We start from the raw sequence: 13776 nt of genomic DNA on the forward strand, positions 1-13776 counted from the left end.
TTCAGAAGTCTAAGGTGTAGTCATCTGGTTCAGGTGACTTTGCTACCTTCAGATATTTCAGCACCTTCTCCTTAGTAATGGCAACTAGACTCGCTTCTCTTCCGACACACTCAAATTTCTGGTATATTGTAGGCATTTTCCACAGTGAAGACTAACACAAATTTTTTCAGTTCATCCGCCATTTTTGTTCCCTATTACTACCTCTCGAGTGTCCTTTTAAAGCAATCCACTTTTGCATCTCTTTTACTCTTTATGTATCTGAAACAACTTCTGGGATCCTCTTTTATGTTATTGGATAGCTTACCTTCACCTTTATAGCAAGTGTAGCTGTCTTCGATACATTTTTAAAACCTTCCCAATCCTGTAGTTCCCCACAAATTTTTGCTCTCTCTTTTCTATTTATGCTGTCTTGATTTCCATTCCCAGCCATGGTTGCCTCATTCTTCCTTCAGAATACTACTTCTATGGATGTATCTATCTTGCACCTTCCAAACTGCTTCCAGAAACTCCAGCTTTTGCTGCTCTACCATCATCCCTGCTCGTGCCCCCTTCAAATCAACTTTGGCCAACTCACCTCTCAAGCCTCTGTAATTCCCTTTACTGCACTGTAATACTGATAAAATTTTATTTTGTCACACTCAAGATTCAGGATGAATTCTAACATATTATGATCACTGCCTCTAAAGGGTTCTTTTACCTTAACATCCCTAAGCAAATTTGGTTCATTACATAACACCCATTCCAGAATTGCCTCTTCCCAAATGGGTTCAACCATAAGCTGATCTAAAATGCCACCTTGTAGGCATTCTACAAATTGCTTCTCTTCAGATTGATTTTCTCCAACCTACCTACATATTGAAATTTTCCCCATGACTATCATAACATTGCCCTTTTTACATGCATTTTCAATCTCCTGTTGTAATTCATACTCCACATCCCAGCTACCATTCAGATACCCATATCTAACTCCCACTAGTATCTTTTTACCCTTGCTGCTTCTTAACTCTTCCTACAAGGACTCAACATCTTCCAATCCTAGGTTACCTCTTTCAAAGGATTTAATTTATTTTTTCCCCAAAACAGAACCAGCCTATCCACTTTACATATCTGCTTGTTCTTTCAATACCTTGTGTATCCTTGGATGTTGAGCACCATGACCATCTTTCAGCCACACCACAGTAATGCCCACAACATCATGCCTGCCAATTTCTAACTGTGCTACAAGATCATCTACCTTATTCCATATACTCCATGCATTTAAATACAACACCATTATGTTTCATCATCCTTGAGTATTTTGCCCCCATGCTACCAGAAGTTAAATTATTATCCTTTTTCTAAACTTTTGTCTTTTTATTTATTCTGGAGAATTTTGCAACCTCTCCTGCACTGTCCCCTTTACTCTGTGCCATTTTTATCAAACTGTTGAACCTACTATTTAAAGAAACACTTCAACCCATCCCACTGACTCTAATCTGCCTATCCTTTCTCACAATCTCACTACACACTGCATCAATCCTCTGCCTTGTCACTCTGGTTTCCATGCTCCTGCCAAATTAGTTTAAACCCACCCTGAACTGCTCTGGAAAATCTTGGTTCGTTTTGAGTTCCGGTGTAACCTGTCCTTTGTACATGTTATACTTTCCTCGGAAGAACTCCCAAAGATGCAAACATCTGATACTCTAACCCCTACCCTTAGCAATTCCTTAGCAATGCAGTCATCTGCCAAATCATCCTATTCTTAACCTCAATGGCATATGGCAAAAGCAGCAATCCAGAGATCTTTTGAGATCCTGCTTTTCAGCTTTCTACTTAGTTCCCCATATTCTCTCTTCAGGACCTCATCCACTTTCCTACGTATGCTGTTAGTACTAGTATATACCACGACTTCTGGATATTCCTCCTTCCCCAGTAGAATGCTGTGGACCCGATCAGAGACCCTGGCACCTGGAAGGCAACATACCTTTCACATCCATGGAATCTCCTATGTAATTCTCTATCACTACTGCACTAATCTTCTACCACCACCCCCTCCATATTATACCATTGTGAATAAAGGAAAGGTATCTGGTGTTCTGCATACAAATGTGCTTGTCTCCATGAAGAAGAAAAAAGCATAACAAACCAGAAGCCCCTTGTGAACTTCTTCGTAACTTATCAGAATTTTTAAGGTGGTAAAGAAATTTTGGCTGCAACAGTCATGGGCTGTCCTGACACTGAAATCACTTTAGCCTAGAAAGGTTTCATCAACTCCTCAAAACTCTCATGCAGGTTAGTAAGACACAACTTGCCCCATAAAAAGCCATGCTGTCTGACTCTCCAGTAACTTCCCTACGACTGACATGAAACTCACTGTACTCTGCATTGACATAGCTTCCAGGATTATCCCCATCTCCCTTCTTAAATAATCAAACAATCTTAAACTACTCACCAGTTCTCTGGAACCTTGTCTGTGTAAAAGCTATTGGTCAAGGCCTCAGCAATTTCATCTCTTGTATCTGTTAAAGACTGGGGCATATCCCATCTGCCTGTGTGATTCTCTAAGCTAGAGGGTTCATCAAAGATATGTTTGTGCCAACATGATGTGACTTTTCAACTAAATTCCAACCTGTAATTTTGTTGAGACGTGCTCTTTTTGCTTGAAATGAACAGATAACACTGGCCTTCCTCTTCCTAGTTCCTGATGTCTCTGCTTGTGCGGAATTCTGCTTTGGCTCAAGGATCAATGGCTCAGAGTTTCCTGGTTAATAAAAATGAAAAATCATTAAAATTCACATCTGGACATGCCACTACAGTTACATTATTTCAAACTCAACTTTTGCTTAAATGAACATAGTTTATAGGAACAGGACCTTTGACCTGATGAGCCACCCAATTTCAATCATGAAGTCTTATGTCAATAACTTAAACAATGAACTATCCAAACAAAGGCAGTAACATCAGAGAATACCATAAATGCTGAGTTAGGCTACATCTGTGGAGAGACAAACAGAATTAATGTTTCAAGTAACTTCATTTTTAAAACCAAATCCAGAAACAGGTTTTGGCAAGTCATAAAATATAGAGAAAGGAAAAGGGAACAGAAGGGAAGACCTATGAAAGATTAGAAGGCAGCTGAAATTAAATTTAAAGTTATGAGAGAACAAGGCAAAAATAAAGAATTCTGAGAATTACAAAATTAAAGATCATGAACACAGAACATTGAATAATACAGCATAGTACATGTCCCTCCACCATGATTTTGTGCTGACCTTTTAACCTACTCCAAGATCAATCCAATGCTTCCTTCCCACATTGACCTCAATCTGCCAAAAGCAGCTACCAAGTTAGCAGTCGATAAATTGAGTGCCATGATTAACAAACAAGAAATTGCCAACTCTGGTGCCTTTCTCATTCTTGCTAGGGACTTCAATCAGGCTAGTTTGAAGAACACTCTGCCCAACTACCATCAGTGCATTACCTGCAGCACCGGAGGATACAACGCAGTCAAGCAGTGGTACACTATCATTAAGAATGCCTACTGTTCTATCCCTCGACTGTATTTCAGTAAATCTGAGTATCTGGCTGTCTTCCTCCTACCTGCTTATAGGCAAGGAAAAAAGAGCAAGATACGAAGAGCAAGATACTAGAAGAAAACACAAAAAAGGTCACTGGAGGCAAAGGAGCAGCTACTAGGCTCGCTTGAGTCGGTGGACTGAACCATGTTCATGGACTTAGACCCGATCTGCTCTAATTTTCCTACTGGCACAACAAGTCAACAGATGCCTTTTCATTGGGCCTTCGCTCAGCTCTGGAACATCTGGACACTGAAGATACAAACATCAGGATGCTCTGCAATGACTGCAGCTCAGCACTCAACATGGTCATCCCCTCGAAACTAATGACAAAACTCCAAGAGCTAGACCTTGATAACTCCCTCAGAATCAGGTTTATTATCACCAGCACGTGACATGAAATTTCTTAACTTAACAGCAGCAGTTCAATGCAATACATAACCTAGCAGAAAGAAAAATAATAATAATAATAAATAAAAGTAATAATAAAAAACAAGTAAATCAATTAACACACACAAAATGCTGGTGGAACGCAGCAGGCCAGGCAGCATCTATAGGAAGAAGCACTGTCGACATTTCGGGCCGAGACCCTTCGTCCTGACGAATGCTGCCTGGCCTGCTGCGTTCCACCAGCATTTTGTGTGTGTGTTGCTTGAATTTCCAGCATCTGCAGATTTCCTCATGTTTGCTAAGTAAGTCAATTACGTATATTGAATAGATTTTTAAACACGTGCAAAAACAAACACTGAATATTTTTAAAAAAGTAGTGTCCAAAGATTCAATGCCCATTTAGGAATCAGATTGCAGAGGGGAAGAAGCTGTTCCTGAATTGCTGAGTGTGTGTCTTCAGGCTTCTGTACCTCCTACCTGATGGTAACAGTGAGAAAGGGGCATGCCCAGGGTGCTGGAGGTCCTTAATAACGGACAGTGCCTTTCTGAAACACTGCTCTCTGAAGATGCCCTGAGTACTTTGTAGGCTAATACCCAAAATGAAGCTGACTAAATTTACAACCTTCTGCAGATTCTTTCGGTCCTGCGCAGTAGCCCCTCCATACCAGACAGTGATGCAGCCTGTCAGAATGCTCGCCATGGTACAACTATAGAAGTTTTTGAGTGTATTGTTGACATACCAAATCTCTTCAAACTCCTAATGAAGTATACTCGCTGTCTTGCCTTCCTTATAACTGCATCGATATGTTGGGACCAGGTTAGGTCCTCAGAGATCTTGACACCTAAGAACTTGAAACTGCTCAGTCTCTCCACTTCTGATCCCTCTATGAGGATTGGTATGTGTTCCTTCATCTTACAATCAAATCAGCTCTTTCGTCTTACTGATGTTGAGTGCCAGGTTGTTGCTGCGGCACCACTTAGTTGGCAAATCTCACTCCTGTACGCCCTCTTGTCACCACCTGAGATTCTACCAACAATGGTTATATTGCCAGCAAATTTATAGATGGTATTTCAGCTATGCCTGGCCACACAGTCATATGTGCAACTGGATCCCTGTATTCCTCATTGGCAGACCCCAGCTAGTACAGTTTGGCAACATCAGCACAGGTGCAACACAAGAATATGTGTTTAGACCCCTGCTTGACTCACTTTATATCTGGACACTGTGTGGCCAAGCTTAGCTCCAATGCCATATTTAAGTTTGCAGATGATACTACTGTTGTTGGTCAAACCAAAGATGGTGATGAATCAGCAAATAGGAGGGAGATTAAAAAACTGGTTGAGTAGTGTCACATCAACAACCGCTCATTAAATGTCAGCAAAAATAAAGAACTGATTAAACTACAGGTGAAAAAAGTCAGAGATCATGAGAGAGTTCTTATTAGGGGATTGAGACAGAAGGGAGTCAGTAACTTTAACTTCCTTGGCATCATCATATCAGAGCAATAACTGGTACTAACATGTAAATGCCATCTCAAAGAAAGCATGATAGCACTATTTCTTAGAAGTTTGCACTGATACAGCATGTCATTTAAAACTCTGACAACTTCAATAGATGCACAGTTGGTTTCATGGTCTGGTATGCTTGAGGGGACAAAGGTATCTCTTAGATGAGTCTCCAAAGTAAAAGAAAGATTTCAGTCAGGCTAAGGGGGTTTATGATGTTAAGAGTTCTGGGAACCTCCATTTAAGAATGCGAAGGACCTTCAGCTCATTCTAATTAACTACAGAAGTGTTGAGATGGGGAGGTGTAGGGGACAGGAAGAGAATTGTGTCCAAGGCAAATATGAGCTGGTTGGGACTAGGACATTGTCAAGATGGTGGCGGGCATGAGATGCATCATGGATGAACATGGAAAGAGACAAGTCAATGGGAAAAAGAACATATCAGTCTGCAAAGATTTATTTTAATTTAATTTTCCATCCCACTTCACTGTTTTTGATCATCCCTCAGAGGCTGGAGCTTTCGTTGGGACTCAACACCCCTTTCTGTAACTGAACATCAGACTTCTATACAGAAAGAACCAGTCAGTCCGAGTTGGCAGCAAAATCACAAGTACCAACACATTGAGCACTGGTGCCTGCAGAGTCTTGTGCTCAGTCTGGTGCTGTCTCATGACTGTGCTGCCAAATCCAGCTCAAACCGTATCATCAAGTTTGCTGATGATACAACAGTGATTGGACTCATTGGCATCAAAGATGAGTGGGCATACAGAGAGGAGGTAGAGAAGATAGTGAACTAAACAAATACTGAGTTTAAAAATGACATCCAGACGTGCAGAAAATAACTAAAATTATAAATAGGAGCAGTTATTTTATTTTTAAGACTAGAATGTGAAGTAAAAGTGATGCTCATGTTTCACCTCATGCTCCCCTTAAACATTTCACCTTTCACCCTTAACCTGTGACCACTAGTTACAGATTCAACAGGACTTTATCAGTTCTAGAAACTATTTCTTATGAAAAGATTATTCTAGATTGGGCACAATGCAGATTTATCATACTTTTGGACATTCTTCCTAAAAAGAAGTGGCTAATTAAAATCAAGTTGCTGTTATACCAACCTGAGATAGCAACAGTTACAGGTTCTTCTTGATCTTTTTGTGCTTCATCCTCTTTTACTTTAGCATTTGATATCCTTCGTTCTTTTTTGAAATGGGATCCTCTTCCCATTTTTCTCTCCTCCTTTTCTTTATTAACTCGGTGCTTAGCAACTGGCTTACTCTTTGCAGCGGCAGCAGCTGCTGTAGCAGCTTTAACAAGGGCTAACCAATCCTGTAACAGAAGTCTCAATTAGAGCCATTTCCAACAATTTTTAAAAAACATATCCCAAATACTATAAACAAGAGAAAATCTGCAGATGCTGGAAGTCCAAGCATACTAAACCTGGTTACATTTCAATAGAGATTATTGGGCTTCACTCCTCGAGTCTCAACAAGCTTAATTTCCAAAGTTACAGCATTCACCAAGAAATTTAGCTAGCACTGAAGCAACAGGTTACACTGGCAGAGGTAAAAACAAAAGGCCTCTGTAACTGCCTCAACACCAAATCAGAAGGTAATCTTTAATCTAACTACATGTCACAGGTGTCAGTAGATTTGGGCTCTGCTTTGCTATTTAATATTTTACTATTTAATGAACAGCGGCTCTGGAACAATACTTCCAAATAACAAACAATGTTAATGTTCAAGATACTGGAAGGAAAAAAGACCATTATATTTTTGATAGCTTAATAACCTGAATAAGGTTCAGGAAGTTATTATCCCTCAACCATCAGGCTCTTGAACAAGAGGGGATAACTTCACACATCCCAACACTGAATTGTTCCCACAACCTACGGACTCACTTTCAAGGACTCTTAATCTCATGTTCTCGATATTTATTGCCTATTTATTATTATTCTTTTGTTTGCTTTATTTCCCATTTGGAATTTGCATAGTTTGCTGTTCTTTGCACACTGGTTGTTTGTCCATCTTGTTCTGCGTATTTTTCTCATTGATTCTATTGTGTTTCTTAATACTTACTGTGAATACCTGTAAGAAAAAGAATCTCAGGGTAGTATCTGGTGACATATACGTACTTTGATAAATTTAGTTTGAACTTTGAACTTTTAATTTTTGAAAAAACCAAGTCACCCCAAAAAAATTTAATTTCTGGTATTACCCAAAATGTATTGGATATAAGAAATAACAACAAATTACTTTCAATGTTGAAATCAAAATCACATCCACCACTTGGACTGGCAGATTATTCCACACTCTGACCACCCTGAGGGATGAAGCTTCATCTCATGCTCCCCTTAAACATTTCACCTTGCACCTTTAACCCTTGACCACCAGTTCCAGTCTCACCCAACCTCAGTGGGAAAAGCCTGCTTGCATTTACCTAATCTATACCCCTCATCATTTCATATACAGTCATCAAATTTCCCCTCAATCTTCTATGTTCAAGGGAACAAAGTTCTAACCTTATAAATCATGTCCTCCAGTCAGAGCAATATGCTTGTAAATTTTCTCTGTATTCTTCCAATGTCATTTTACAACTTTCCTAAACTGCAGACAATACTCCAAATTTGGCCTCAAACACTTAAACAATTTCAACATAACATCCCAGCTCGTGTACTCAATCTGAACAACCTGTTACACTTCTCAACTCTTCCTCTGCTATACTGACAACTGCACTGGCACTGCTTCATGTACCCATGCTGAGCTCATCAATTTTATCAATTTTGCCTCTAACTTACACACCCTGCCCTTAAATTCACTTGGTCCATCTCTGACACCTCCCTCCCATTTCTCGATCTCTTTTGTCTCCATCTCTAGAGACAAACTGTCAAGTGACAACTTTTATAAACCTACAGATTCCCATGGTTATCTCGACTATACCGCTTCCTACCCTATCTCCAGTTATGAGTGAGGTTGATGTTCTGGAGCATGTTGATTATTAAGGGAGAGGAGGTGTTGGAGTTGTTAAAATACATTAGGACGTATAAGTTCCCGGGGCCTGACGGAATATTCCCCAGGCTGCTCCACGAGACAAGGGAAGAGATTACTGAACCTCTGGCTAGGATCTTTATGTCCTCGTTGTTCACGGGAATGGTACCGGAGGATTGGAGGGAGGCGAATGTTGTCCCCTTGTTCAAAAAAGGTAGTAAGGATAGTCCAGGTAATTATAGACCAGTGAGCCTTACGTCTGTGGTGGGAAAGCTGTTGGAAAAGATTCTTAGAGATAGGATCTATGGGCATTTAGAGAATCATGGTCTTATCAGGGACAGTCAGCATGGCTTTGTGAAGAGCAGATCGTGCCTAACAAGCCTGATAGAGTTCTCAAAGGAGGAGACCAGGCATATAGATGAGGGTAGCACAGTGGATATGATCTACATGGATTTTAGTAAGGCATTTGACAAGGTTCCACATGGTAGGCTTATTCAGGCGTGGGATCCAGGGAAGTTTGGCCAGGTGGATTCAGAATTGGCTTGCCTGCAGAAGGCAGAGGGTCGTGGTGGAGGGAGTACATTCAGATTGGAGGGTTGTGAGTAGTGGTGTCCCACAAGGATCTGTTCTGAGACCTCTACTTTTTGTGATTTTTATTAACGACCTGGATGTGGGGGTAGAAGGATGGGTTGGCAAGTTTGCAGACGACACAAAGGTTGGTGGTGTTGTAGATAGTGTAGAGGATTGTCGAAGATTGCAGAGACATTGATAGGATGCAGAAATGGGCTGAGAAGTGGCAGATGGAATTCAACCAGGAGAAGTGTGAGGCGGTACACTTTGAAGGACAAACTCCAAGGCAGAGTACAAGGTAAATGGCAGAATACTTGGTAGTGAGGAGGAGCAGAGGGATCTGGGGGTACATGTCCACAGATCCCTGAAAGTTGCCTCACAGGTAGATAGGGTAGTTAAGAAAGTTTATGGGGTGTTAGCTTTCATAAGTCGAAGGATAGAGTTTAAGAGACGCGATGTAATGATGCAGCTCTATAAAACTCTAGTTAGGCCACACTTGGAGTACTGTGTCCAGTTCTGGTCGCCTCAGTATAGGAAGGATGTGGAAGCATTGAAAAGGGTACAGAGGAGATTTACCAGGATGCTGCCTGGTTTAGAGAGTATGGATTATGATCAGAGATTAAGGGAGCTAGGGCTTTACTATTTGGAGAGAAGGAGGATGAGAGGAGACATGATAGAGGTGTACAAGATATTAAGAGGAATAGACAGAGTGGACAGCCAGCGCCTCATTCCCAGGGCACCACTCACTGTTCAGTACAAGAGGACATGGCTTTAAGGTAAGGGGAGGGAAGTTCAAGGGGGATCTTAGAGGAAGGTTTTTCACTCAGAGAATAGTTGGTGCGTGGAATGCACTGCCTCAGTGGTGGAGGCAGATACACTAGTGAAGTTTAAGAGACTACTAGACAGGTATATGGAGGAATTTAAGGTGGGGGGGTTTTATGGGAGGCAGGGTTTGAGGGTCTGCACAACATTGTGGGCCGAAGGGCCTGTAATGTGTTGTACTATTCTATGTTCTTTATCTCCTGTAAGAATGCTATAATACCCTTTTCTCAGTTTTTTCACCTCCACTGTCCTCCTTCTTTAAACAGGGGTTTCCCTCTCTCTACTACTGATGCTGCCCTCACCCGTATCTCCTCCATTTCCTGTACATCCATGCTCATCCAATCTTTCCGCCACTGTAACAGTGATAGAGTCCCCTTGGTCCTTACCTACCACCCCATCAGCCTCCGAATCCAAAGTATTATCCGCCACAACTTCTGCCTTCTCCAAAGGGATCCTACCACTAAACATATCTTTACCTCCCTGCCCCATCCACTTTCCACAGGGGTCACTCCCTCCACGATTCCCTTGTCCATTCATCCCTCCCCACAAATCTCGCTCCAGGTACTTATCCCTGCAAGTGGCCTGAGTGACCTGCCATATACCTCCTCCCTCGCCTCCATTCAGGGCCCCAAAACAGTCCTTCAGGTGAAGTAACAATTCACCTGTGAATCTGCTGGAAGCATCTATTGTGTCTGGTGCTCCCAATGCAGCCTCCTCTACACTGGTGAAACCCCTCACAAATTGGGGGACAGCTTCATTGAGCACCTCCGCACTTCCCAGTGCCAAACATTTTAAAATCCAACATGTTGATTCATCCTTTTATGCCAAGATGAGGCCATCCTCAGGGTGGAGGAGCAACACCCTATATTCCACCTGGGTACTCTCCAACCTGATGGTATGAATATTGAATTCTCTTGCCTGTAAACATTGTCCTACCCTGGATTGTCCTCCCAAAGTCCAACGCCTCACACTTGTCTGCACTGAATTCCATCTCCCAATTTCAGCTCATTTTTCCAGCTGGTCCAGTCCTCACTGCAAGTTTTGATAGTCTGTCTGCTACACCCAAAATCTTGGCATCATCCACAAATTAAATTAACCACATCATCATCTAGGTTATTGATACAGAGGACCCAACAGCGATCCCTGCTGCATCCAGTCAGAGAAGCATCCATCCAGTACCACTCTCTGGCTTCTCCCACAAAGCCAATGTCTAATCTAATTTACTACCTCATATTGAATGCCAAGCGACTGAACCTTCTGGACCAACCTCCAATGCCTCCCACTCTATTACCTCTAAAACAATGGAACCCCAGAATATTGAGCTGTTAATCCTGCCCCTCCTGCAACTAATAATGACTACAGTATCATAAATCCATGCCCTGAACTCATTTGCCTTTCCTACAATACTCCTTGCTTTGAAATATACAACTCAGAACATTAGTCCCACCATGCTCAACCATTGCTTCCTTACTCTGTCTGAGGTCTTAACAACATGTCTCCACACTACTCCACCATCTGCCCCACTCCTCATGCAGTACTAGCAAACCTTCCCGTTAAGATGCATCCTCCTCCAGATCTCAAGGAGAATTATTTTCTTTAAAAACGATGACAAGTATTTCATTTTCTTATGAAAATGCAAACTTACTTCTGGATAATACCTGCTGGATTTTGTGGCGATCAATCAAAATACTAACACATTTCCAGGAGCTTAGGTGGCATCCCAAGCTTAGAGAAAGCATGTGAAATTGACAAAGAAAGGTGCCATAATAGCATGAAAATTAGAGAGAAGTGTGTGATTGACAGGCTATGTTGAAAACCTGATGAGTGCACATTCTCTGTAATGATGGGCAGGAAATGTGAACATGAGCACCAGGAAGGGAAATGAGTGATAGAAAGAGGGATACAGCACTGTCAGAAATAGTAAAAACCTAAACTGAAAAGATAATTATCCCAAATTTTATCTTCAAACATAGATTTTCCAACACATTACGCATAGTGGGATGCTCTCACAAGAGAATAGATGATGGAGTGTTTCTATTATCAAAAGCACACAAAAATAATAGTCATTTAGTTGAGGTTCAAAAAAACAGGCACAACTGTCAAACTATTTTATCTCCAAAGCAACAATACTGAAACTAATTATTTGGTAGCTATAAAGGTGTTGTTTGTGGGAAATTATTTGGTGCAAATTGGCCGCTTTATTTTCTACATTACACCTGAAACCACATTTTAAAAATGAGTGTTAAATGCTTTAAAATGCCCTAAAAAGGATGCAAAATACACTTTGCAAATGTAAGTCTGTCTTTCTTTCAAACACCAAAACTTCAAGATAGGAATCCATGAACAAAAATCACTGAAACAGGAATCATGTCCCTCATCTATAGACAGCAATGATCTCCAAGTACCCTTGGCATCTAAATGATTAATAGCTTACCTGCCCTTTGGCATCTTCTGGCATTGACTTTACATGTATTCGCTTCAGAGACCGTATAACACCATCATAAAACTGCACTGTGTAGGTGCCTGTTAAAGTCAATAAAAAGAATTAGATCTAGTACATTCTTAGAGGATACAAGACATAAGTAAGGATTTTATTAGGATGCATTTATGCCACAAACCTAGAGCAATACAGCATAGATACAGGCTTTTTGGTCAACGTCCACACTGACCTCGACGCTCACCCAGCCAGCCCTAATTCCTTGTGCTCAGCCCATATCCATCAAAGGCCCATGCCTCCACGTATCTATGCATCTCTCCAAGTGCTTCTTAAAAGATATTATTGTCCTATTTCAAAGCATTTCCTCCGACAGCTTGTTCCATATACCCACCATCCTCTGCGTGAAAAGGTTGCCTCTTTAAATCTTTCCTCTCACCCTAAACCTATGCTGCCTAGTTTTGGACTCCCCTAGACTGTTACTGTCCATTTCATCCATGCCTCTCATAATTTTAAGCATTTATATGAGGTTACCTCTCATTTTCCTACGTTCCAAGGAATAAAGACTTGGCCTGGACAACCTTTCCATGTAACTCCAACCTTCTAGTCTGGTAAGATCCTTAAATCTATTCTGCACTCTTTACACTTTAGCCACAACTTTTCTATAACAGTGATCAAAAGTGGACATAGTACTCCAAGTGCAACAACTTCAATTTGAGAAAAGCTCTAAAAAAAACAAGATGTTCATGGTTTACACACACAAAATACTGGAAGAGCTCAGCGGGTCAGGCAGTACCTATGGAAAAAAGTGCAGTCGATGTTTCGGGATTTTCTCTCGCTAGTGGTTTACTCTGCTTTATTATTATAATAAGATAAAGGAACATTAATCAGGACACTGAAGAGAACAGACTGTTCATCTTGCAATCATGTCAGAGATCTTAAAGGCCTTCTTAACCATCACACAATTTGAGCTCTGGGTCAGTGACATGCAGCACAGAAAGAGGTCCATGGAAACAGGTATTATCAGCACATTAAGGATAAATCCACAGAAATTATGAGTATGCATCCTCATACTTCGTGGGAGGTTGAGGTGTTTGCCTCACCATCGGCTACTGAAGTTCCTTAGGTCTGAAAGATGGCTGATGTTGTCCTGTTGTTTAGGAAGGTAACAAGGACAAGCCAGGGAACTACAGGCTTGTAAGCCTGATGTTAGTAGTGGGAAAGGTACTGGAAGGAATTCCAAGGGATAGGATCCAGCAACATTTGGATAGAAAGAGTCTAAATAAGAGGAGGCAGCATGGCTCAGTGTGTGCAAAGTTATGCTGATGGATCTTTTAGTGTTTTTTGAAGAGGTAACCAAAAGGGTAGATAAGGGTAGGGCAGTAGATGCTGTCTATTTGGATTTTCAAGGCCTTCAAGAAGGTCCGACATGTTAGGCAGTTGTGGAAGGTTAGGTCCCATGGAATCCAGAGGGAATTAGCAGATAGATTCAAAAGAGAGAGATAGTTAAAGGT

General features: G+C 41.2%; 1 protein-coding gene across 4 annotated transcripts in view; it reads right to left on the bottom strand.

Moving 5' to 3' along the window:
- The window catches only part of phf20l1 (PHD finger protein 20 like 1), a 102613-nt gene that overhangs the window by 59195 nt on the left and 29642 nt on the right, over positions 1-13776 (bottom strand). For all 4 annotated transcript variants that reach the window (XM_073048578.1, XM_073048560.1, XM_073048552.1 and 1 more), the window contains exons 6-8: positions 12263-12351; positions 6568-6778; positions 2609-2740 (exon numbers count right to left, since the gene is read on the bottom strand). In XM_073048578.1, coding sequence (XP_072904679.1) covers positions 2609-2740; positions 6568-6778; positions 12263-12351 — 432 coding nt within the window. The remainder of the gene's footprint in view (positions 1-2608; positions 2741-6567; positions 6779-12262; positions 12352-13776) is intronic.

Source organism: Hemitrygon akajei, chromosome 1 (genome assembly GCF_048418815.1).
Source record: "Hemitrygon akajei chromosome 1, sHemAka1.3, whole genome shotgun sequence".
Taxonomy (NCBI): domain Eukaryota; kingdom Metazoa; phylum Chordata; class Chondrichthyes; order Myliobatiformes; family Dasyatidae; genus Hemitrygon; species Hemitrygon akajei.